Source organism: Aotus nancymaae, unplaced genomic scaffold (genome assembly GCF_030222135.1).
Source record: "Aotus nancymaae isolate 86718 unplaced genomic scaffold, 86718_ANA_hifiasm-v0.15.2.pri h1tg000002l, whole genome shotgun sequence".
NCBI lineage: Eukaryota > Metazoa > Chordata > Mammalia > Primates > Aotidae > Aotus > Aotus nancymaae.
Window position 1 is genome coordinate 11,406,292 of NW_026988413.1, and position 25,111 is coordinate 11,431,402.

General features: G+C 35.1%; 1 protein-coding gene across 1 annotated transcript in view; it reads right to left on the bottom strand.

Moving 5' to 3' along the window:
• CNTNAP2 (contactin associated protein 2) overlaps window positions 1-25,111 on the bottom strand; it is a 1,621,124-nt gene that overhangs the window by 1,533,905 nt on the left and 62,108 nt on the right. Inside the window, exon 2 of the mRNA XM_064372470.1 lies at window positions 24,791-24,984. Coding sequence (XP_064228540.1) covers window positions 24,791-24,984 — 194 coding nt within the window. The remainder of the gene's footprint in view (window positions 1-24,790; window positions 24,985-25,111) is intronic.

Sequence of the window (25,111 nt, forward strand, 5' to 3'; positions counted from 1 at the left end):
AGCAAATAGCATATTCACTAATTAGGATTATAAGTATTATATATTTTCATTCAAGTCTGCTAATTCTTCTCTTAATTACCCATCAGTGACTTTTATTGAATCACATTCTGTATTTAATTAGTTCTTTTGAATCGAGGTTATTCTCATTCTACAAGTTAACTGTGGAAATACCTTGTGGACACTTGACTAATATTTTAATTAAAGCGTAGAGTCATATGAAAGACATACCTCTTATCTTGGATAATTATCAGCTATTGATAACTCTCCATCTCAGTAGAATAAAGTTCTTGGTAGTATGATTATAATGAAGCAAATAAGGCTTATAAGCAAACAATTAACTAATACTATAATAAAGCTCCTTTTTTAAACTTTTCTTATACTATTTATTTCTTTGAGAAAATATTACACTTTTCAGTACAGTCATAAATGCCTAATATAGGTTTAAAGACTTAAATATGAAAAATTTTTGGTCACTTCTTTAAATCTAGGTTCACTCTTCATTCTACACTTTGACATAATTACTGATCTAAAGGAGTTTTCAAGTTATCAAATCACTATTTATCAAAACCCACATTAGGCAGGTCTCCAGTTAATAAGATTACTCATTATTTCTGTATCAGAGGTCACTGTAAGAACATATAAATCCAACACAATAGCAATTAAGTAGAAATCTACACACATGAAAGTTGACTCAAGCACAAAAGTGAGTATAACACTGGTCTATTATTGAATCTGTTCAAAATGCTTTTAACAACTGGGCACCAGAATGACGACGTTACACCCTGGAGTGTCTGCTATAACATTCTCCCACAAAAATCCATGCTGACAGGGCCATGTTTATGTCCATGGTCCATACAAGTGCAGAAGTATGAGTGCATATGTATGTTTCACAGAATTTTGAATTCCTAGCCAAGTTAAGTTTAGGAAAAGCCAGATAAAAAATGAAAACAGCATCTGATTAAAAGCATCTGCTCTAACCTTTAAGAGTTCTCTGTGATGTCTTTGATATTATATCTTTCCCCTATGGTACATATTCAAATACTATGAATAAAGATTAGTTCTTATTCATAAGGAAGCTGAATATTTTGCATTGGTGTCATTAGTTTTTGTTTTATTTTCTTATTTTCTTTTTTTGGTGCCTAGATGTCATGAAACATTTGAGTCATTTTTTTGGTGTGTTTGTTTTTTGTTTTTTACCTGGGAAATGTAAGAAGTGACTTATCACTATTTATTCAGGAAATAGCGCATCACGATCCAAAAGTTGCCAAAACTACACACACTTTTCATCTTTGTCGTCATTAAGAAAGGTCCAAATGCCACAGCATTTTTATGTTACAAAATAGAACATATTTGGAATGCAACATGAGAATTAGGTAAATAATTAATTCAATATATCAAATGCTAAATTCTTTAACTCTCAAAATACAGAATTGATTGAAATAGAATAAATGATACTAATAAGAATGAGTAAAGAACTGACAGGTGGAAAAAGTCCTCCCTTCTAAAGTCTTAACACTGCCATTAACTTTGTCCCACAGCTACCATTTTACCTTCATTTGCCACAATATACTAACTGGTAAAATGGGTATGTTAGCCTTTATGCACAAGAGGATGCACCACAGGATTAATAATTAAAAGGTTGGGAAGTGCTTTTTAATTACAGTGGTTACACAATTGCCAATGAATAATAATCCCTCTATTCCAAATCCAATGCCCAAAGGTTAATTGAGTTGCCAAGGTCTCAAGCATTATCAGTATGCATCTCTGTTCAGATTGCTAAATACAGTATCTTTTAAATATTTATGAGGTAGCATTGGCTCCAAAATCCAGCAAATTATATAGAATTATTTTTTCTTTAGCCATTTCATTTAGGCAGATGAGGCAATGTAATACAACTCTGACAAGCCTGATGGAGAAAATCAGGGCTGTAGGATACTGAGACGTAGTTCATGTTTGTAGAACTATCTCACTGAATGTTGATTTTTATACTCATAGTTTTGAAATTAGGAGGGGATTTCTATAGTTACTTCATGCTTAGAGATAGATCCACAGTCTCCAAGTGTCAGAAATATAGGCTTAAGTAGAATAATATGAATAATAGCAATTATGATGCATTAATATAATACTTTATTCTTCACTAAAAGTTTTCTATCAATTTTATTAAATAAGACAACTGTACAAAATTGTTGAGTCCTTAAGAGTCAGTTCATTATAACTGCAAATGTTTTTAATTAAAAAATATGTTTAAGAAAATAAAAAGCTAAGGAAAAACACTCATGCCTGTAGTTCCAGCAGTTTCGGAGGAGGCAGTCGGATCACTTAAGTCAGGAGTTCAAGACCACCCTTGACAACATGGCAAAACCCCATCTCTACTAGAAATACAAAAATCAGCTGGGAGTGGTGGCAGTGCCTGTAATCCCAGCTATTTGGGAGGCTGAGGCAGGAGAATCGCTTGAACCTGGGAGGCGGAGGTTGCAGTGAGCTACGATGGTGCCACTGCACTCCAGCCTGGGCAACAGGGTGAGACTCTGCTCAAAAATAATAATAAACACATAAATAAAAATGGAAATTCATATAATATGAAAAGAAGCAAAGAACAAGAAAAAAATTCTAGCCTGTAAGGTTGCCATTTGTGCTCCATCAGTGATAACTATGAGAGCTGATATTCAGTAAGAAGGAGGGGTACAAAAGCAGACAAATAGACATCATGCTTATTAATCACCTTATAGCCAGATAAGGTTTTTATTGTTCTAGGGCTAATTCTATCCTTGAGACCCTGGTATACACATTTTAACAGGGACCCATAAAACCAGAATGACAATAATCTGTTATTTTCTTTCTGTTCCTAGAATTTTTTTTCACTCATTTGATAAATACTTTAAATGAATGTAGATGTTTTATTTAGGTTAAGACAATATATTTTCACACATTAATTTTTAAAGTAATTTTTCCAAAATAGAGTATCCTCTTTTCAATCTTCACAGGGATGAGTAGACCAATACGATCTATTTGTCTTTCAGATAACTACGTCCCTATCTAGTTTATACACTTATGGAACTGCAGAGGCTGTTCTAGAACTTTCATTAAAAAAAAGGTATTTGCCACACTGCCTGCCACATAGCAGGATCTTGGTAAAAGGAGATGCTTTTGTCCTTCTCTTGGCTCCAGCCCACAAACCCTGCCACCCTCAGAGATTTTGTATTTACCGCTCCTCTTTTCTACAGACGTGTTCCACTTTTGCCTGACCTGTAAATGATACAAACGAAAGCAGCCTCCCTGGTCTGCAAGCTTCTTGTCTACCACCGCACTTATTAGTTCCCTCCCTCTCACCATCCCCAACCACTTTTTAAAAACATACTGTATAATCACCACTTTATATTCCAACTAGCTTTAATCTCCATGAGGAGAATATATATATATATGTGTGTGTGTGTATGTGTGTGTGTATGTATTATATATATAGAAACTATGTATATATATAGTTTCTATATATATCTATATCTATATATAGATATATAAAGTATATATAGATATAAACTATCTATATCCATATATAGATAGATATAAACTATATATCTATATCCATATATAGATATATATATAGGGACTATATATCTATATAGATTATATATTTATATAGAGATTATATATAGTCTTTAGAGACTATAGACTATATATATATATATAGTCTCTCCATATAGTCTACATATATAGATATGTAGAAAGACTCTATATATAGATATGTAGAGAGACTCATATTATATCTATATAAAATGTGTTAAATAAAGGAAGTCTTATCACATTTTTATATTTAAGTGATCTTGTTTTTACTATTCTATTTAAAATCTTGTTTCACATTTTGGGCTGAGCCCACCTCTAAAGGTAATCTCCAGTCTCATGTTCTTGAAGTAATTGATCTCTTCCTCCCCTACGCTAGCTTTCCTCATACTGCTGACCACATTAGTTTTCTTTAAATTTTTCTTTGTCATGGATTCCTAGCCTGGCAGCTGAAAATTTAGATATTTCCTTTTACTTAATTGTTGGTTCTCTTTTCTTTCCTTCTATTTACTCACTGAGAAATCACGTGCAATCTTTTTCTCTTCTTCAATCACTTATGATTTGTGGTTCCTGTATTTTTGTTTTCAATTCAGGTCAGTTGGAGTTGGAGTTGATTTTAGAGTCAGGGTAGGTCTGAGACTCAGAATAAGCATTAAAATATGATGTTAATAACTGGAATTTTAAGAAATATCAAGCTCCTTCAATAACTATAGGGGCTAATGCATAATGTTGTTACTTGTATTCTGTTAACAGATGTATTTAAGTCCCATTGATCATTTTCATGATGCCCTTTAAAATAAACTTTGACTCTGCTCTTAAGATTTGACTTGTTCTCTGTTGAGGAAACTGAAACACATTTTCTAATCCCCGCTGAAGTAACCCTGAAATTCTAATGTTATTTTGTAAATTGCCTCCAAATTTTACCTTTGTGCTCAATCACATTTTTTTTAATAACATTTCATTTATAGGATCTGAGTCAGCACATAGTGTCAGCACTTGGGCCTTTCTTACGGAGGTTTGGGAATTGCCTGATGTGTAATCTAAAACCCCTGTAGCTTGAAATAGTTCATCTTTGGAGGAGTGTATTCACATTATCATTTCCCCAATGCCGGATTCTCCCTGGTATTCCGAATGTATCAAGGATGAAAGAAAGGTATTTATGCTGATGTGTATAACATTACTTCAAATAAATAATGTAGGACAAATTATATCTAAAGGAGAAGAATATTAAATGATAAGCTTATATCATAATAATGTAAAAAAATGAAATTATGTGATTTATACATATGACTACCTTTCAGCAGCTGATAATATTTCATATGGGATAGCTAAACTTTATAGTTCATTAATTAATTTTTTGAGACAGGGTCTCACTCTGTTGCCCAGGCTGGAATGCAACAGTGTGATCATGGCTCACTGCAGCCTCTCCCTCCTGGGATCAGGTGATCCTTCCACCTCAGCCTCACGAGTAACTGGAACCAGAGGCACATGCCACCACGTCTAGCTAATTTGTGTGTTATTTATAGAAATAGGGTTTTGCCATGTTGCCTATACTGGTCTCAAACTCCTGGGTTCAAGTGATCCTCTCACCTTGGCCTCCCAAAGTACTGGGATTACAGGCATGAGCCATGAAGCCTGGTGCAAACTTTTTAAAACAGTTCACCTTAGGATGAATGAAAGAATGTCACAGTTGGCAGGGAAACCAGATAACATTTAGTGCAAGCACATTCTACTAGATATACATCTCTTTCTCATTTAGGCAGGTTCTTTTTGATATCTTCACAGGATAAATAAGTGCAGAGAATCTGTATATCATATTTGCCCGATAACTCTCTCAAAGGAATACTAAGTAATCTTCTGACAAGAGAAACCCTTCATGTCCTCCTCAGACCTGAGTTGCCACCAAAGATCTTAGCAGACTTTTCCAGAATAAGATCTAATTGTGATTTATTTTCTTCAGTCAAGACCCTTAGCACCTTTTCCTACATGTTTTGAAATATTGAATTGTCCTAAGCTAATTTCATATGTCTTATTTCTTTTCACTTTCAAACTTACTCTGATAAGTTTGATTTGTTGGTATTTTTGATTTCTCCATGCCTGAAAGTGTATTCACAGTTATTGACTTTCAGGAAATTCTTATCACCTCCTTCAGCTTACAAATCCTGTCAAACAAATGTGCTTCCACAGTTTAGTGTTCTATATGTACATTTTTGGTAGTATCTTGGAACATATGATACAGAACTAAACACAAAACACAGCTGACTACTCATCACTTACACCAGAAACAGTCTGGGTAACACTGTATATTCATAGATTGGTGTGTCTTTTTTCAGGACCCAATTCACAATTCAGGATGGATGCCCTCTCATCCCTCATTGCCCCTCACATTGCTTCTCAGTCACTTCTCTCAGTATAACTTCTTTTTCGCCTATTTTATCATGTCAAATCTCTATTTTCCAGAGAACACCACTTATTAGCTAGTTAATGGAAAGATCCAATTAAACCTACTAATACAGAATTCAATTACTGGTTTAAGATTAGTATGTTTATTTATATACTCACATAAGGCAATCTGGTTTTGAAAGAATGCCATGTTAAAACAAACAAACATAAACTGTGGTAATGTGTTTCTAACACCGGATTTTCAGGAAAATATTAAATCTGTTTAACGTTTATTTTGAAATGATTTCAAACTTATGGAAAAGCTGCAATAATAGTATAAGGAAGACTTGTTCTTTTATTCTTTAGTCTGATTCTCCTGTTTTACTCTGTGCTATGTGGTTTATTATTCTCTCTCAACCTCCTTCTTTACACACACACACACACACACACACACACGCACAATTTTTTTTCAGACCATATAAGAGTAAGTTTCATATCATGTTCACGTACTTGCAAATAGTGTACATTTCATAAAAATAAGGACATATGTAGGTAAGTATATAGTTACCAATTTCAGGAAATTTAACATTGATACATCGAATCAACCTTCCATATCCCAATGTTATCCATTGACCCGATATGTCTTTAGGGCATCTTTTCTTATCCAAGACAGGATCCAGGCTAGGATCACCTATTATAGGTAAGTGCCATGTCCCTTTAATTTTCTTTTACCTAAAATAACTCCTAGCCTTTCAGTGCCTCTTATCACATTGAGATGCTTGCAATTTATTCTCTTTTCTTTTTTTGTAGTAGAATGTTCCTCATAGAATATTCCTCAAATTGGGTTAAACTTTTGTTTTCTTATAGTAGTTTACATCCACTTACTCATTCTTCATGGGATACTACATGCACGATGTCGGGTCCTTCTCAGTCCACTGCCTCTGGAGGCACACAGTGTCTGCTTCTCATCTGTAATTTTTATTTTGAATACCCAGTCAAAATGTTTAATTTTTCTTGTATAATTATTATTCATTTATCTTGCAATGAATAAGTTGTAAGAGACACTTTAAGACCATACAAATTTCCTTCTCCCCATCAAAACTCTCCGCGTCCTCTACTTTTATTAACATTAATGTCTTATGTCAGAACTAGTATTTACTATGATGGCTGAAAATGATGACTTGACTTCCCAATTCCAGCACACTTCCACATTTCCTAGTCAGAAGTTCATTTTCTATAAATAAGAAACTTCTCTTCTCCCCCACTTTATCTATTGCCAGTCTATCTATTGTCAGTCTGTCTGTCTATCTATCTATCTATGTATCTATCTATCTATCTGTCTGTCTGTTTACCTACCTATCTACCTACCTACCTATCTATCATCTTTATAGACTTAAGCATTTCTATTTTTTCTCAAGGTGTGAAATTCATTACTGTCCTTAACTATTTGGTGTGCAAATTGTCAAGGTTTGACCAATATTATTTCAGCTGAATCTTATGTAATTTTGTCATTAAACATCATTTTCCTTTCTTTCTGGCATAAAAGATATGTCTAATCTAACAAGTTTCTTTCTTGACCACAACCTGGTAAAATTTTTCTAACTAGATCTGATTGCTTTCAGATGATAATTGTATTAATAACTAAAGTCTATCTCAGGTGTCCTTAGTGTTACTGCAGTATTTTTGTTTCTAGATCCATCCAGCTGTCAGAGCTACTTAGTATGTAGTATGTAAGTATATATTTGTGTGTGTATATATATGTATATGTATACACACATACACACACACACATATGCACATACTCATTTACACACATATATTTTTAAGTAGACTTCCTTCTCATCTTCCCTAATGCCACTAATGTTTATTTCCTTCATAGTGAGAATCTTGGCCTCCAGCACAATTGACATGTCACTCATTTGCTCAATTTACAGTACACTTCAACGATATATACGTTTCCTCATTTCTTCTTTCTTAGACAAAAGTTAACATGCAATAAATGCTTTTACTTTCCTTTTTTCACTAAACAATAAATCCAGCAAATTTTGTTTTGTTCACTAAACAAAATCCAGCAAATCCACCTCATGTCAACTCATATTTTCTGTTTTCTTCACAGCTGTTGTGTGTCTATTTTGAATATGTAGCCTAGTTTATTCAACCAATATATATTTGGCCATAAAGATAGTTTCCAATATTTTTTGGTTATAAATAAAGCTGCAAGAAATAACTTTGTGTGTATGAGTTTTTATGTTATTGGAGTTGTATCATTAGGGTAAATTCCTAGTATTGAGATGGTTGAGTTGAAGAATAAACACATTTTTAGTTCTGCTGGTTATTGCCAATCCCCCTCTATAGCTATTGTTCTATTGGGTATGCTCATCAGGATTGTATGAGAATGCTGTTTCCCCACATTCTTGCCAAAAGAGCATATAATCAATCTTTTAGGGTTTTGCTAACCTGATGGGTGAGATATAGTATCTCCACAGAGGTTTAATTTGTATTTCTCTTTTCATTTTACATTTGTATGATTGCAAACACAATTCTGTATATTTTGTTTGAGTTTCCTTTTCATGTTTTTTGCCTATGTTTCTATATTTTCTCAATTTTAATTGGTAGATATTATAGACATGGAAACTTTCTCTGTAACAGCGTCAATTATACATAGATGGCAATTATAATACAAAAATAAGATTAATAAATTTAGGCATTCATCTGCAAATAGAACAACAGCAACAACAGTAAATACTAACAAACACAAAAATCAAAAACAAGTAGGAGGTTGTTTTACCTGTCAGTCCCTGCACATGCCTACTGCACACAATTAAGTTGGTTTCATATGCATTCATTTCTTTTCAAACCAGAGGCAATGACAGCCAGACATATTTCTTTAGAAATACCCTCTTCATTGGCATATAATACAATGTGCTATGCCAAATATCTATGTATTAAGTGTGAATAGAGCCCCATGTACTCATATCATGCTGAATGTACACAAAGTAACAAAACGTCCCTATATCTTGCAAGAAGGTTCTAAAGACCCTTTGCTAAGCACTCTGGTTACCCTTTCACCTGGCCCACTGGTTTTCTCCTAAAATTATCTTTGGTACTAGGAAGCAACTCCAATAATAGCTCCTGGTTTCTTTCATTCCTGTTTTGTCAGTGGTGTACCTTGATTCCAAGTATGATTAATTTGTTTTTACAACTTGTCACAGAATTTTAACATACATAGGAAAAAAGCACACATAAATATACAGCTTGATACACTGGCACAAGTGTAAGAAGCACTTAGGTCAAGAAACAAAGAATTATCAACACCTTCAAAACTTCCTTTATCCCCTTCCAACCACGACCCTTCAACAGAGGAAACCACTATCCAGATTACTAACTGCATGAACCCAGAGTGCAGCTGGGATGGAAGATTGCCACACATCCATGTCTTTGGCATCAGTCTCTTGCCATTACACTCAGCAGCATCAAGCTACCTCCAGGTGTGAAGGGAGGATAAGCTTTACTGTTACGGTTAGTATTCCTAGCCTCCTTATCACCTTCATGCTGCTGCAAACTCTTGTTTTGTCTCCTATAGAAATCCTAAGCTTTTCATGTGTTCCCAAATATGCCATTTTTGACAGTATGACTTCTAATAGATGTAGGTGTGTGTAGCATTTCTCAAGATTATGAAATATAAATTAAGCTAATAAACATTATTGTTTATAAATTGTAAGCCTAATTATAGCTTCATATTCAAATGTTCACTAAATTCCCCAATTGAGTGAATAGAGTAACAAATACTTACTAAGCACATTCAACTGTCAAGGCAGCTGAGTGCAGTGGCTCACGCCTATAATCCCAGCTCTTTGGGAGGCCAAGGTGGGCAGATCACAAGGTCAGGAGTACGAGACCAGCCTGGCCAACATGGTGAAACCCTGTCTGTACTGAAAATACAAAACTTAGCTAGGTGTGGTGGCACATGCCTGTAATTCCAGCTAGTTGGGAGGATGAGGCAGGAGAATCACTTGAACCTGGGAAGTGGAGGTTGCAGTGAGCCAAGACTGTGCCATTGCACTCCAACCTGGGTGACAAAGTGAGATTCCATCTCAAAAAAAAAAAAAAAAAAGTCAAGGCACTTACATAGCTGATGAGAGCCAACATTTAAGGAGGAAAAAATAACCCCTCAAAGAAGTCACCTATAATCAAATGCTATGATATCCTTTTAAATGTGGTACAATAGAGAAAGCAAAGACTATGGGGACATACAAGCCAAGGAAAATCACCTGGTCTCTTACCTTTCAGGATCTTGTTATAGTAATTGACACAAAACGCACTTACCAGGTAAGTACTTAGTGAATGGTTGTTAGTATTGGCAGTGATATTTGATTTTAGTAAAAATACCAACATCTCTGCACTTCAACTGAATAAACTAAGAAATAGTTTTAATTCCATTAAATATCCATAGGTTTGAAATTATTTGGGGGGAGATTTTTATTATGTAGTGAGAGTTGAGAGTGTGTGTATACATGTGCATGTGTTTATTTCACAATCAGTTGCCCCAAATCAAAGCATAAAATGTACCCGAATAATGATTTTTTGTCTTTGATTTTAAAATTTGAAACCAACATCATTGGCATTCCTTCTTATACAAAGCAAAGCTAAAGCGCAATACTTCTATTAATATTTCAAGAATAAAACTGTCATATTATATATATTTAACCAAACCTTTTTATTTAATATGTAGTGTGAAAAACCCATTGAATAATCCTACAATATCATAATCACAAAATCTTTTCAAAGGGACTGGACATTTCTTTTGTATTTGTTTGGTTTCTGTTATCAAATACTTGTTTGTTCCCAGCTGAATGTAAACAGCCTGAATAACTTTATGATAAATGCACAGTCTTTCTTTCTTGCTCTAGGCTGTCATGAGCGGCTCTATTTTCCAATTTGTATACTGTAACAAAGCTGAAAAATACACAAAGAAGACAGTCACCGTGCCTATAGAATGAACAATTGTGCTTGCTAAGTGCCTGAGATGAACAATGCCTTTGCCCTGGGCAACTCAGTTTTCATATCTGAAGTGGAGGGAATGTGTTTCTTAACCTTCTCTGAAGAATACTGGGAGGACTAACTAATGGAAACTGCCATTTTCAAACAGATATTAGTGTAATCCAAACAAAATTAGCAATTCAATCTCAAGATTTAATTGGGGAAAGATGTTTTAGCTTTAGGAGTGCTCTTTTCTTTGCTGATAGTAAAAGTACCCGTAACTGTTTAGGATGCATGTTCTCTGGAATTTAGTTTTTAATAAATAATTAGTATATCTCAAATAATTACATGATGTTGATAGTGTTAAAGTTCCCTAATGCGGAATAAACTACTGCATGAAGTTTGAAAACAGGACATATTTTTTAAGGCCAAACATTTCTTTGGGGATGGGGTGGGAGATTGATTTTTAAAGTGTCTTTAGTTCATTTGCTATCTGGGACAGAATAATTCTGAAAATGTTTCCTTGGAGTTTTGAATGTAACTAAATGGCTGCAGAGAGTCATATATAAGTAGTCATCAACCAATCTTTCATGTTTGATTCAAACATATTTTCTGAGTTAATGAAGATTGATGCACAACTCTCCCTAGAAGACACTGTATTTCTTACAAGATCATCCTTATTCTTGCTTACCAGACACAACCCTATCACCACCCCAGCAGTAGCAAATACGTTTTAATGTCATAACTTTATAAAGTACTTTCCTTATAGGTGTGATGAGTTTAATTTTGTCCCCCCAAAATGCATAGGTTCATGTTCCAACCCCCCAGTGTCTCAGAAAGTTATCCTATCTGGAAACAGGGTCACTGCATATATAGTGAATAAGAGGTCATACAAGAGTAAAGTGGAACCTAGGCCTGGAGCGGCGGCTCATGCTTATAATCCCAGCCCTTTGGGAGGCCGAGGCGGGTGGATCATGAGGTCAAGAGATGGAGACCATACTGGTCAACATGGTGAAACCCCGTCTCTACTAAAAATACAGAAAAATTAGCTGGGCATGGTGGCACACGCCTGTAGTCCCAACTACTTGGGAGGCTGAGGCAGGAGAATTGCTTGAACCCAGGAGGCAGAGGTTGCGGTGAGCCGAGATCGCGCCATTGCACTCCAGCCTGGATAACAAGAGCGAAACTCCATCTCAAAAAAAAAAAAAAAAAAAAAAGTGGAACCTAAACAAATAAATTATTTATAAAATGAATGCCATGTAAAATGAAAAACAAGGCTGGACGCAGTGACTTATGCCTGTAACCTTAACACTTTGGGAGGCCAAGGTGGGAGGACTGCTTGAGCTCAGGAGTTCAAGGCCCACCCGAGCAACAAAGTGAGACCCCATCACCACAAAAATTAAAAAAAAAATTTTATATGGCTGCAGTGACATGCACCTGTAGCCCCAGTTACTCAGAAGGCTGAGGCAGAGGATCCCTTGAGCTCAGGAGTTGGATCTTGCAGTAAGCTATGATCACATCACTGCACTGTAGCATGGGTTACAGAGCAATACCTGTCTCAAAAAAAAAAAAGAAAGAAAGAAAAACACACAGAGAAGAAGGATTACATGAAGTGACACAGGGAGAAGACAGCCACCTGCAAGCCTAGGAGACAGACCCAGAGTGAGTCCTGGAGCAGGCATTTCCCTCGCTGCCCTCGGAGGAGGAGCCAAGCCTTCCAACACCCTGATTTTAGACTCTGGCCTCCAGAACTGTGAAAGAGTAAATTTCTGTTGTTTAAGCCACCCAGTTTATGGTATTTATGATGGCAGCCCTAGCAAACTAATACAATAAGTAAACAGTGCTTTTTTTAAAAAACTGCAGCAACACTAACAATAGCATTAAAGAGCAAGCTCTGTGATCTTAGGTGAGATCCTGATCCTCAATTTTTGTATTGAAAATTAGAAAAAAGGCCAGGCGTGGTGCCTCATGCCTGTAATCCCAGCCCTTTGGGAGGCCGAGGTGGGGGATCACAAGGTCAGGAGTTCAAGACCAGCCTGACCAACATGGTGAAACCTCATCTCTACTAAAAATACAAAAATTGGCCTGGCTTGGTGGTGGGCGCCTGTAATCTCATTTACTCAGGAGGCTGAGGAAGAGAATTGCTTGAACTCAGGAGGCAGAGGTTGCAGTGAGCAGAGATCATGCCAGTGCACTCCAGCCTGGGTGACAGAGACCAGAAAGAAGGAAGGAAAGAAGGAAAGAAGGAAGGAAGGAAGGAAGGAAGGAAGGAAGAGAAAGAAGAAAATTAAGGAAAAAAATGACATCTACATGCAAAGATTGTTAAGATTGAGTTTGTATGAAATATCTAACAGGTAGCTTATACTAAATAATTATTCTGTCTCTCTGATACTTGTGATAAAACAACTAAACAGAAAATCCTAAACTGGAAATTAGGGTTTTTCAGGGTGTTCTCGTTAACAGTGATTGATTGGCATTGATCTGCCTCAGGGCTATTAATTTGGTTGCATATTGGATTTATGTGGGAATACCTTTTTAAATGCTAGTGTCCAAGATACATCTCAGGAATTCTGATTTAATTTGGCTGGGGTGCTGCCAGCTAATCAGGATTTTATTTTATATATATATATATATACACACACACACACACACACACACAGACACACACACACATTAAATACTGACATGTATATGAGAAAAATATATATTTTTTACAATATATTTGTACAATAGAAAACTGTGAGACATCTGATCTTGAATAAGTAGTATTTGTGATCTTTTAAAGTAATGTACACAAAGACAAGAATGTAATCAGAATATCAGCAAAAATAAATATGGTCTCTCCACTCCTAGGGTTGCAAATGACAGAGTTCTGCACCTCTCCTGAAAAGTTCTCATATCATCACCTCAGAATATGTATTTTCTTCCTTTTGTTGCTTATAGCACTTCCTATGAGAATTTTGGTTACCAAAATGCAAAACAAATCTACTACATAGATATATGTCATACAAATAATTAAGGCTTTGATATTTACATTAAAGATCTTTGAGATTCTTAATGGAAGGATTAAAAGATATAAAAAGCACATCTTAGATGTCACAATCTTACACATATTTTTCTCTAAAAATGTAGACATTTTGTAATCATTTTTTTTCCCTACACCCAATTCCTGCAGAACATTTTGTAATCTTTACTTTTAGGATCCAATTACATTTAAATAACAGTAATAGGTTTCATTTTAAAAAATACCAATATCTGGCCAGGCGCGGTGGCTCACACCTATAACACCAGCACTCTGGGAGGCTGCGGCTGGTGAATCACCTGCGGTCAGGAGTTTGAGACCAGCCTGGTCAACATGGCAAAACTCCACCTCTACTAAAAATAGAAAAATTAGCTGGGCATGGTGGGAGGTGCCTGTAATCCCAACTACTCAGGAGACTGAGACAGGAGAATTGCCTGAACTTGGGAGGCAGAGGTTGCAGTGAGTGGAGATTGGGACACCGAACTCCAGCCTGGGTGACAGAGCAAGACTCCATCAAAAAAATAAATAAATAAAATAAAATACCAACATCTTATATATAAGCACTATATTATGGCTCAAATGCAGAGATCACTAAGTTTCACATGGCCTGTGAAGGGAATGGCTGACCAGGGCCATAGTGGCACGGAGCATAGGCTGGTTAGTTAGGCAGCTCTGGTTTCCTATCCTAGCTCCACTGTTTGATTAGTTTAGTTTTGTTTGTTTGTTTTGTGGGGTCGGGGGGAGTATATTCCTTAAAACAGGAAATGTGATATTTATTTGACCATTAAAAATATATATTTTTGCTTTCATGTAGGGATACAGTTTGAAATGATTGCCACAATAAATTAGTTAATACATTCACTACTCAGTCTCACCATGTGCCCCAGGGAAAGTTGTACTTTCTCTAATCCTCAATTTCTGCAGCCAAAAATAAGACTTAATAATAAAAATAATAATCTATATCCTCACATGTTAGTTTTGAAGATTAAATGATATAAAGCACATTAACCACTTAAGGAACCCCCAATAAATGTTGGTTGGCTGTTATCATTTATTAATTTGTGCAGGTGAAGTTTTCTGAATTTCTCTGCAAAATCACAAGAGAGTTTCCATACACATCTTCAAAGCTGCATATTAATATCATTATAAAGCATTTAAATGGCAATGACAATAGGCCCATTCACTGTCGCATCAAAATATATTGGTGAAGCTCATCGGAGAAATGCAGACTTTTATCTCTAAGGTTATTTTCATGTGAAAACTGACACAATCATTTCTAGAAGCCAGAGTCTGTGCTTTACTCTTGCTCTAGGCTCCTGGAAAGACATAGATGGCTAATAAACCTTTCAGACAGCCTATCAGCACTAGATCTTTTTGCCAGAATGATCATTTCACAGCAGCCTATAATTAAGCTAGTTAACTCAAGCAAACCAAATTTATTTGCCAAGACATTTTAACATTCTATTAGCTCTCTCTCAAAAGTCAACACTGACTGAATTAGTTACCTGGCAAAACAGTATGCATAAGTGAAACGCATAGAATGGGTATCTTCACAGTGTCCAGGGGCATAAGCATCTAAAAGCTGTGTAAGATGACCTACGTTTTTGTTTAAAGTTACTGCAGAGATTTTTGCTGTCCTTGCAATTAAAATCTATTATTCTCAAGGCTAGACCTATTATCAACTACTTACTTGCATTCTTTACATCACTTTTAATATAGTATTCTATAAACATTAATAGTAATATTCATAATAATAATGATAAATAGGAGAAAGTAAGACAAGAGGAAGAAGAGACTATATTATGGGGCATTGTTCTAAACAATTTATTTTTGATTAATTTATTTAATTCTCACAAAACCCTATAAGGTAAACACAATTATATCCGTTTTGCACCTAAGGCAACTAAGGCCCATAAAAGGTTGATTAATGTGGTTAAATGCACACCATGAGTAAGTGTTGGCGCAGGGTTTACATATTTGAAGTCCAGTCCAGAGCCCATGGTATCTTGTTTTATAAATATCGTGTATGTATTCAATGGTTTTTCAATTAGTCAAAATGAGCATGAGTTCATTATAGTAATGGAACTTGCTGAACCAAAGTAAGTATTTGGCGTCATATTGAGTAGTAAAGTCAGTATACCTGGATTTGAGGTTCCAATTTAAATGACATCGTGGTTCTCAGCCTCAGAGAATTTTCATCTACCAAATGAGATACTTCAATTCAGTTGTAAACTCATAAACATCTGTTTTGTGCTCAGCAGTGAGCTCTGTGTGATGAATGGTACAGAGATAAAAACACGTGTCCCAGAAGACAGCATAAACTCCAAAGTTCTTCCAAAATTAGATATTTACATTTATATAAATTAAGCATTACTGATTCACAGGATATAATTTCAGATTTTTTAATTTTAAAAGCTTTTAACTGGGTGTGGTGGCTTACGCCTATAATCCCAGCACTTTGGGCGGCCTAGGCAGGTGGATCACCTGAGGCCAGGAGTTCAAGATCAGCCTGGCCAACATGGTGAAACCCCGTCTGTTCTAAAAATACAAAAATTAGCAGGCATGAATCCCAGCTACTCTAAAGGCTGAAGCAGGAGAACCACTTGAACTTCGGAGGCAGAGGTTGCAATGAGCTGAAATTGCTCTACTGCACTCCAGCCTGGGCAACAGAGTGAGACTCTGTCTCTCAATAGATAAATAAAGGTCAGCTTTTTATTCTGTTGCATGTCAGAAAGTCGGGAAAAACAGTTATTTATAGAGTCCTACTCTCTATTCCTACCTATTTCAGCAGAAGATTCACGGAATGACTTCCTGCCCCTCTTCTGTAAGTGACCAACTCTTTATCTACTTAGTCAGTAGTAGGTCGCTCCTCAAGAAGCCTTTTCTGACTCCAACCACTCTGAATAAGACATCTTCCTTTGTGTTCCTGAAACAACCGAGACAAGCACCACTCCATCTGAACACACAGTCATACATTATGCTTATAGATATGTATATTTAGCCTCATCACTAGTTTATTCAGCCCTAGAAGACAGTAATTGTGTTCTGGTCTGTTTATCCCCAGCCTCAATAAATAGTAGGTGCTCAGTGAGTGCCTATGTATCAAAGCTCACTCTTTTTTCATGAAAAATCTGTCTGCAATTTGCACTGTAAATTCTACTTCTAATTCTACCTTCCAATTTGGAAACACAAAAGCTGATGCTCTTTCCTCTTTCTCGTGAGAGTTCTTCAAATATCAAAAGCAACAGGCTCTGTCTTGAAGGTGTATATGAATCACCTGTGAATCTTGCTAAATTGTAGATTCTGATCAGTAGGTCCGGGTTAGGCCTCTAAGTTTCTGTATCTCTGACAAGCTCCTGGGTGCTCTCGTGCAGCTGGTTTCTCCTTTCATGGCTAACCAGCATAAACTGTTTTCGTTAATACTTGTAAGCCTATTGCGGAGTCTGCTTATCCTACCCTTTCAACTGGCCTAACAAGACATAGAGAGTTACTATAGACAAAAATAGATTATTTGTTTCCAAAGTTAATGCACTTTCTCAAGTGAATTTATTATTAAACTAAATCTAATGAAAACATCCTAGTAATATTTTCACTGAAGTTTCATTTAAAAATGTGTATCTGAAAAAACTTTCCAGGAACAATTCACATGGCAATGCATGGGACTCGATGTGATAATGAGTAGGCCCATAATTTGAATGGCACAAATTAGCATTCTCAATTATACTAACAAATGAGTCAGTCCTTATTGCAGGCCAGGAAGCACAGATGTATGTAATACAGCACACATGCCAATACACTAATAGAGAAAGGTTATTATAAAGTGGAAGGAACAGACTATTTTTAATTTTCAAGGAAAGAGCCAACATACTATGTTAATGCACCTGGAAATCACAAAATAATAAAATAATTGAGTGATTAATATGCTCTAGACCTTGCTCTAAACCCTTTGTGTGACTCGTTCTTTTAATACCTACAACCTCCATTGAGGTAAATACTGTTCGGGTAAGTGACTAGACCCATTTTACAGATCAGGAAATTTGGGCACAGAAAGCTTAAGGAATCTGCATGAAGACACACAGATCTGTGTTACCAAAACTGTATGGTTGGCCTAGGTGATCTGACTCCAGAGTATAACAGTGAACTACTCATTTCCCTGCCTCTCAGGAGTCTTCAGCCACAAAATAAGCACGATTTACTGTGCTCTAAATTCCCCAAAATAAGTGTACTAGTACTCCTCTAAGTTTCCACTTGAGCAGAGTAGAAACATTCATTTTGAAAGAAGGAGCTTGATATCTTATTCAAATTATTTGCAGGTACCCATTTATCAACACATTACATGCATTTGTATTTACTTGGAGTTATTTAGCCTCATGTAACCTAAATCAACCTTGATATGCTTAAATAAATTAGCATTGAGTTAAATGTAAAGTAAAATACCTGGGAATAGTAGTAAAATTGACAACAACCCTTCTTTCAGGGATACTTTAAAAATTAGAATAATTGCATATATCCTATTTATCTCATAGATGAAAAATACACAATACTGTATAAAACTATATACTGGTTTTTTGGTTGTTGTTTCTGTTTTTCTGTAGAAAGTGATTTATTGAAAGAGAGAAAAACAGGAGAAGGTGAGAGAAAGAGCTAACTCTCACACTGAGTGAGAGAATCCAGAAAGATGGAATCCAGGAGAGGAAAGCAACTTCCACACTGAGTGGATAGAACTATATACTGTTATTTCACAGCCTGTAAGAAATACTGCAAGATTATAACATTTTCCTTTATCTAATAATATATGCCAGTGATATATTTATCTAATAATATATTCCAGTGATATATTCAATATTATCAATAGCATCTTATTTTTATCTTCCAAATTTTGGAAAAATATTAAATGCATAACCATATTTGTTAGAACCGTTCTATTTATGTAGAATATTGAGTCTCATAAATTGTCCCAAGAAACCTCATGACTTTTTAGATTAGAATCTCACCATACAAATGTGTATTTAGAAAGGTGATCAAAATTCACTAGTAGAGGCATTACGGTATATGCAAAAGGATCTGGAATATCCACTAGACTTATTAAAATTCATGAGACTTTAAAAATATTATCCAGCCTAAGAGGAGTGTAAACAGAAAAATCTATTTCAGAAAAATAAGAAGCTTATTCTGAAATCACCTTGGAAATTGTTTTCTTCTATACAAGACCTGAAGATTTTTACCCCATTTATATCAAAGGTAATTTTAGAAAGTGTTTGATGCAGATTATTCTGATGTGTTTTATTTCTCAATAAGCTATCTATAAAATTATTTTGAATATGCCTGCCTGATCCTTTACCCAAATAACGAATGGCAGAAACAATGCACATGTTTACATAAAGAAGCAAGGGTAATACTCGTCCATTGGTGTAAAGAATCACATTCGTGTCGTAAGTGAATGAGAAGTTAGTATCCAATGGAAGATGTAGAAGCCGGAGATGGGATGGTTGTCTTCCTCACTTTCATATGGAGAAAAAAATGATAGATATTTTGAAAAAATTTAAGTACACCATTGAACTGTAAAACAATGGCATTTATGTTTTATATTTATACTGGGAACAGATTTTGAAGTGATTTGGAAAATTAGTGCAACCACTGTAACAAATGGTTGAAAAGATAGGACAGAATAATCCATTCATTTTTAAACAGTGTCCCTTTAAATGGCTCATTGGACACAAGGCCATCATTATGGTAACAGATAATTTGCTACAGGCACTGCAATGGCACCTGGCACAGAGCTAGGTCTGCCAGTCATGCTTCACTGATCCAGCCTGCAAGGCACTATCTAGATATGTATTTACTGTTTGTTAATCAGAAATTATGACAGAGATTTGCACACATTCTACCTCCAACTTTAAGTAACATTTCCTTAATCTAAAATATTGTCAGATATTTTCAATCATGAATAGGAGTAAAAAGAGGTGAAGTGGATCTATTTTCTCAGATTAGAAATTTGTATAACAGAGAAATAAAGTCAAATCTCCAAGTTTATAAAACAAACAAATGACACAAGATATATGAATTCAGACATTTTGACTCCATATCTTGGCTTTCACTTGCCAAATGACTAATTATGGACTAATCCAAAAGGATGTTTTGTGAACTTTTATTTTATAAATATTGGTTGATGGAATATTTGATTAAAAAGAAAGTAGAGAATACATGGTCCAGCTTATGACTTGATATTCAGAAAATCAAAATGTTTCATAAATGTATCTGCTAACTGCTGTATTTGCCTTCTAGATTTTTGAAATGTTTTAAATTTACTGAAACAATGAAGCTTTATGTATGTGCATATGTATATGGGAAAAGCATATATTGATAAAGAGATCTAGGTTTTGAAAATAAGCAATCTATTTGATATTTCTTAGAGAATATGAACTTATTTATCCCTATATTCCTGATAAGTATCTAACCATGTAATTTAAATACAATAAAACAGTTCTGATCTGTAGAATTCTCCAACTAATAGGTGCAGGGGTAATGAATTTCAGTCTAATACCCACTTATAATTAAAAACAGGGGTAAAAACTGTTTTTAAAAATAACTCAGAATACACAAGCATGTTTTCATGATTAGGAAATTTTTTTAAAGTAAAACAAAAACTGTGTTCATATGACTGGTAAATTTGTAGTGCATTACAATCCTACAAAATAATAGTGGTGTGTAAAGAAAGCGTTCACTGCTATTACTCCAGTTTTCTATTTTGGCTCTGAATATCTGCATTCGAAATCCAGTAATTGAATTTCCCAAGCAAAACTGAATGTGGCCTCTTAGCAAAAGCCTGCTGGAATTCTTATTTAATGTAATGTTTAATGGACTTTTGATACAAAATGCTGTATAGAATACTTCCTCTCTCTCTAACAGATTATACTTAGGAAACCTGAAAACACTTCAAGGTAATCATGCAAAGTAGAGTTTGTGGAATATGTAGATGTAATGACTATTTGGGCAATTTTATTTACCTTTTGCATTGGAAAAGAAGTTCTAAATAGAAGGAAATTATATTGTAGATAAAGTATAAAGAATTCTATTATGTTCAGTATCATCAAAAAGGAATGGAAGGTTTGACTAGTTAAACCCATTTAGGAACTCAGATCTTTGAATATTAAATATTCAGATAAATCATTCTTTAGGAATCTTTTCAAGAGCCACTCTCAATCCATAATGCAAGATTCATGACTCTAAAACCTTGTGAAACTGTCATAATTTGCTTATAAATGACTTGTTCTTTGCTTATTTTAATATATTATCCAATAGTGATAAAATAAGTCAGAATGTCCATATGGATATTTAAAAAGAATATTATAAAAAATTACTCATGTTGCCCATTTCCCCAACAATCACAGAAATCACAACCATGAACATTTGTTTAAAATAAGAATCTTGGGATTGAATATACATTATCTTCTATATTTCTCATGTAAACAATTATTATAAAATAGATAGTAAAAACAATTTCAAAACTACACCAAACCTTACATCTTATAAGGTGTTCTCCATCAAAAAGCCATTCAATATTCTCTAAATCAAAATTCTCTTCAAGTCCAATATACATAATGTTAAGTAGCAGTGGATTTTACAACTCTAGTATTGAATAGCATTTTTAATAAACTTAATCCCCAAAAGTACTTTTTGTTGAAATTTATAAATGCTAAATTTTAATCACTTAATGCATGGTAAGACATTGCCCTAAAATATTCAAGAATTTTTGGAAGTCAGTGAACTTTCTCTTTTAGAATGCATCAAAGCAATGGACTCATTTTTTTCGGCATTACTAAGGATTAAAACATTTCTTTCATAGATTATTAAATAATGTAATCATTATGTTGCAGGCTTACTGGTACTTAAATATATTTTGCAGTACTTAGATTTTATCTCTGATATGGTTCCGGTCTGTGTCCCAACCAAAATCATGACAAATTGTAATCCCCAACGTTGGAAGAGGGGCCTGATAGTAGGTAATTGGATCATAGGGGTAGACTTCCCCCTTGCTCTTCTCCTGATAGTAAATGAGTTCTCAGGAGATCTGGTTGTTTAAAGTGTAGGACACCCCTGTCTCTCTCTTTCCCCTGCTCCAGCCATGTAAGACATGCTTGCTTCCCCTTCACTGTCTGCCATGATTGTAAGTTTCTTGATACCTCCACAGTCATGCTTCCTATACAGCCTGTGGAACCGTGAGTCAATTAAAACTCTTTTCTTTATAAATTACCCAGTCTCAGGAATTTCTTTACAGCAGTACAAGAACAGACGAATACAGTCTCCAAGTTGTTTTGATTTTTAACATTTTATAATTATCTCACTACTAATTTCTTATAGAAATAATCACTCATCACTCATTACACAGCACATTGAATTTTAATAAGAAACATATTATTTGAAAGGAAGAAACAAAATAAACACCAGAAAAAGTAGAAGACAATAGAAATGCACCCTTTATCACCTTAAGAAAAGATGGAGAGCCCTATAAGTAGACCCAACATACCGTCACAAGTTGTACTATTTTCACTACATGACAGCCTTGTCTCCCTGACTCAACCATTAGTATTTTGTGTAATATCAAGAGTTCAGGGCTGGGTGCTGTGGCTCACACCTATAATCCCATCACTTTGGGAGACCCAGGCAGGTGGATCGCTTGAGGTCAGGAGTGCCAGACCGGTCTGGCCAATCTGGTGAAACTCCATCTCTACTAAAAATACCAAAAATTAGCTGAGCGTGGTGGTGGTCACCTATAATTCCAGCCACTTGGGGGGCTGAGGCAGGAGGATTGCTTGAACCTGGGAGGCAGAGGTTACAGTGAGCCAAGATTGTGCCATTGCACTCCCCATCTGGGCAACAAGAGCAAAACTCAATCTCAAAATAAAGAAGTCCAAGACAACCTGAGCAATTTTATCCTCTTCAGTTTTTTTTTCCTTATGTCTCTGCATTTAGCCACCCCTAACTGTTCAGTATTTGATAGATACTTTAAAGTTCAAGTATTTTGGCAGCATCTTTATTACTACTATCTTGGCACATTATGAGAGGAGAGGATTTGAACACTCTTAATTCTGAGATGAAGACATTACAAACACAAAAATGTGAAGGATACTTCAGAGTCTGACTTGTAACCCTTCAAGTAATTTTACCAACATGCTAATTTGATCTCAGTTTAGAAACCACAAAGAGTTAGAGGACAATGACTCTTTGGTTATTAGAAGAGTTTGTGATCTAAGCCTTAACTGTTTACTCTCAGTTGGTCGGTCCGCTGTTTGGTTGGTCGGTCACTTGATTTCTTCAGCCCCCATCCTCCCGTCCTCCTCCCTCTTCCCCTCTCTCTCTGCCAAATTTTAAGGGAAACACTTTCAGATATTCTGTTCTACTATTGCTTTTCAGCATAAACTTCCTCTACTCCCTTCCTACCTGTAGACTGAAAGCCAATCTAAAATAAGATTCTCAGTGTTCGCTGTACATCAGAATCACTGGAGGAACTTTAAAAGTTCAAAGCCCAGATTGCACCTTAGACCAACTAAATTCAAGTCTCTGAAGTTGGGACACAAAGGCCTACATGCTTTAAAGGTCTCTGTCTAATTCCACTGTGTATTCAGGCTTGATAATCACTTTTCTATAAATTATGCCTAAGCATTCGAATTATCTTTATGAGATGAAGACTTTTTATAAGGAGGCATTTTTCCCACTACTTGCTTTGTATAACTTATACATCCTAATATACAAACATTCTATATAATTATGACTTGAAAGCAGTTATTTCTAAAATTCTACTTAAGCAGACACGCGTTTTATTATCAGGACGTTAATTCCTTATTTCACATACTGCTTTGGAAATGAACATCCACTTTAGCTAGAAATTATAAACTCTTGCTCCTTACCAAAAATACTTGGGAACTTTTAAAATATAAAGTCTATTTTAAAAGTCTTTTTATTTTAAAATATAAATATAAAAGTCTTTAAAAATATAAAGACTTTTAAAATAAAAAGTTTAAAGTAAAGTTTACAATAGTGATTCATAATAAAGTTGAAAATACCCAGCACTCTGCCTACTACTGTGACGGATACAATTTGAATATTTCCTCTTCCTTCTCCTGCCCCTTCCCCTTTCTTCCTGTCCTTTTCCTCATCTTCCTCTTCTTGTTATTCTTCTGGTTTAATATTGATGACATTACTCGATTTTTGTTATGGCTGCTTTTTAAAATAATTGAACTAAAATAGAACACTTAAATTTTACTGTTAAATAATCTATTCAAATGATTATGTGGTGAATGAACACACACAATTTTTTAAGTTCATAGAGATGTTTTAAGAACAAATGAGTTAAGGTCTATTCTCTCATAATAGAGGAATAAAGTGAATATAGATCAGTAATAAGAGTTTAAGACACTATTATAAGATGGACAATTTCTTTTATTAACATGTATCACTGCTCCTACTTCTCTAAATTATATTCTTCATAATTTCAACATTTTCCTTCAGTTGCAGATTACTGTCTTCATCAAAGTTATTAGTATCATTAATCACTGTTTCAACTTATATGATTCTGGTCTCATTGATCTGGGTGTGCCTTTCATCTATGTGCTTTAAAACTTCTTCAGCTGATTCACATTCATAATCCAGATTGAGAATCATTGCCTTAACCCATGGATAGAAATTATAGCCTAAAGAAACTTTCACCGTCAACAAGGATTAATAAATAGTTTCTCAATGATTTTTAGTAGATAAATATTGATAACTGTATATACTTAGTAAATCCTGTACCATTTTTTAATATTTCCAACCCAATTCTGTCTCTTTGCTTTCTTGCCAATGACTTACCCAGATATTCCCATCTTGATGATAGGGTTTCCAGTTTCTCCCTGTGTCACTGTAGAGCATCCGGTATTGGGTCACCCAATCTGAGCTGCTATATCTTCCTTGGGTTGCAATGGCACTGATCTGCTTCCGATTGCCAAAGTCAACCTGAAGCCATTGATAATGGTCACTGTCTGATGGAGACCATCCCCCAGCACCTGAAGATGGACAGAGGCAAGATGGGAAAATGAATATTAAAATCTGAGGTTGTACAACTGACGGAATATTGTACATATCTTAATTGGCCTTGGCAATGTTCTATTTCACAGATATATTATGAAGTAT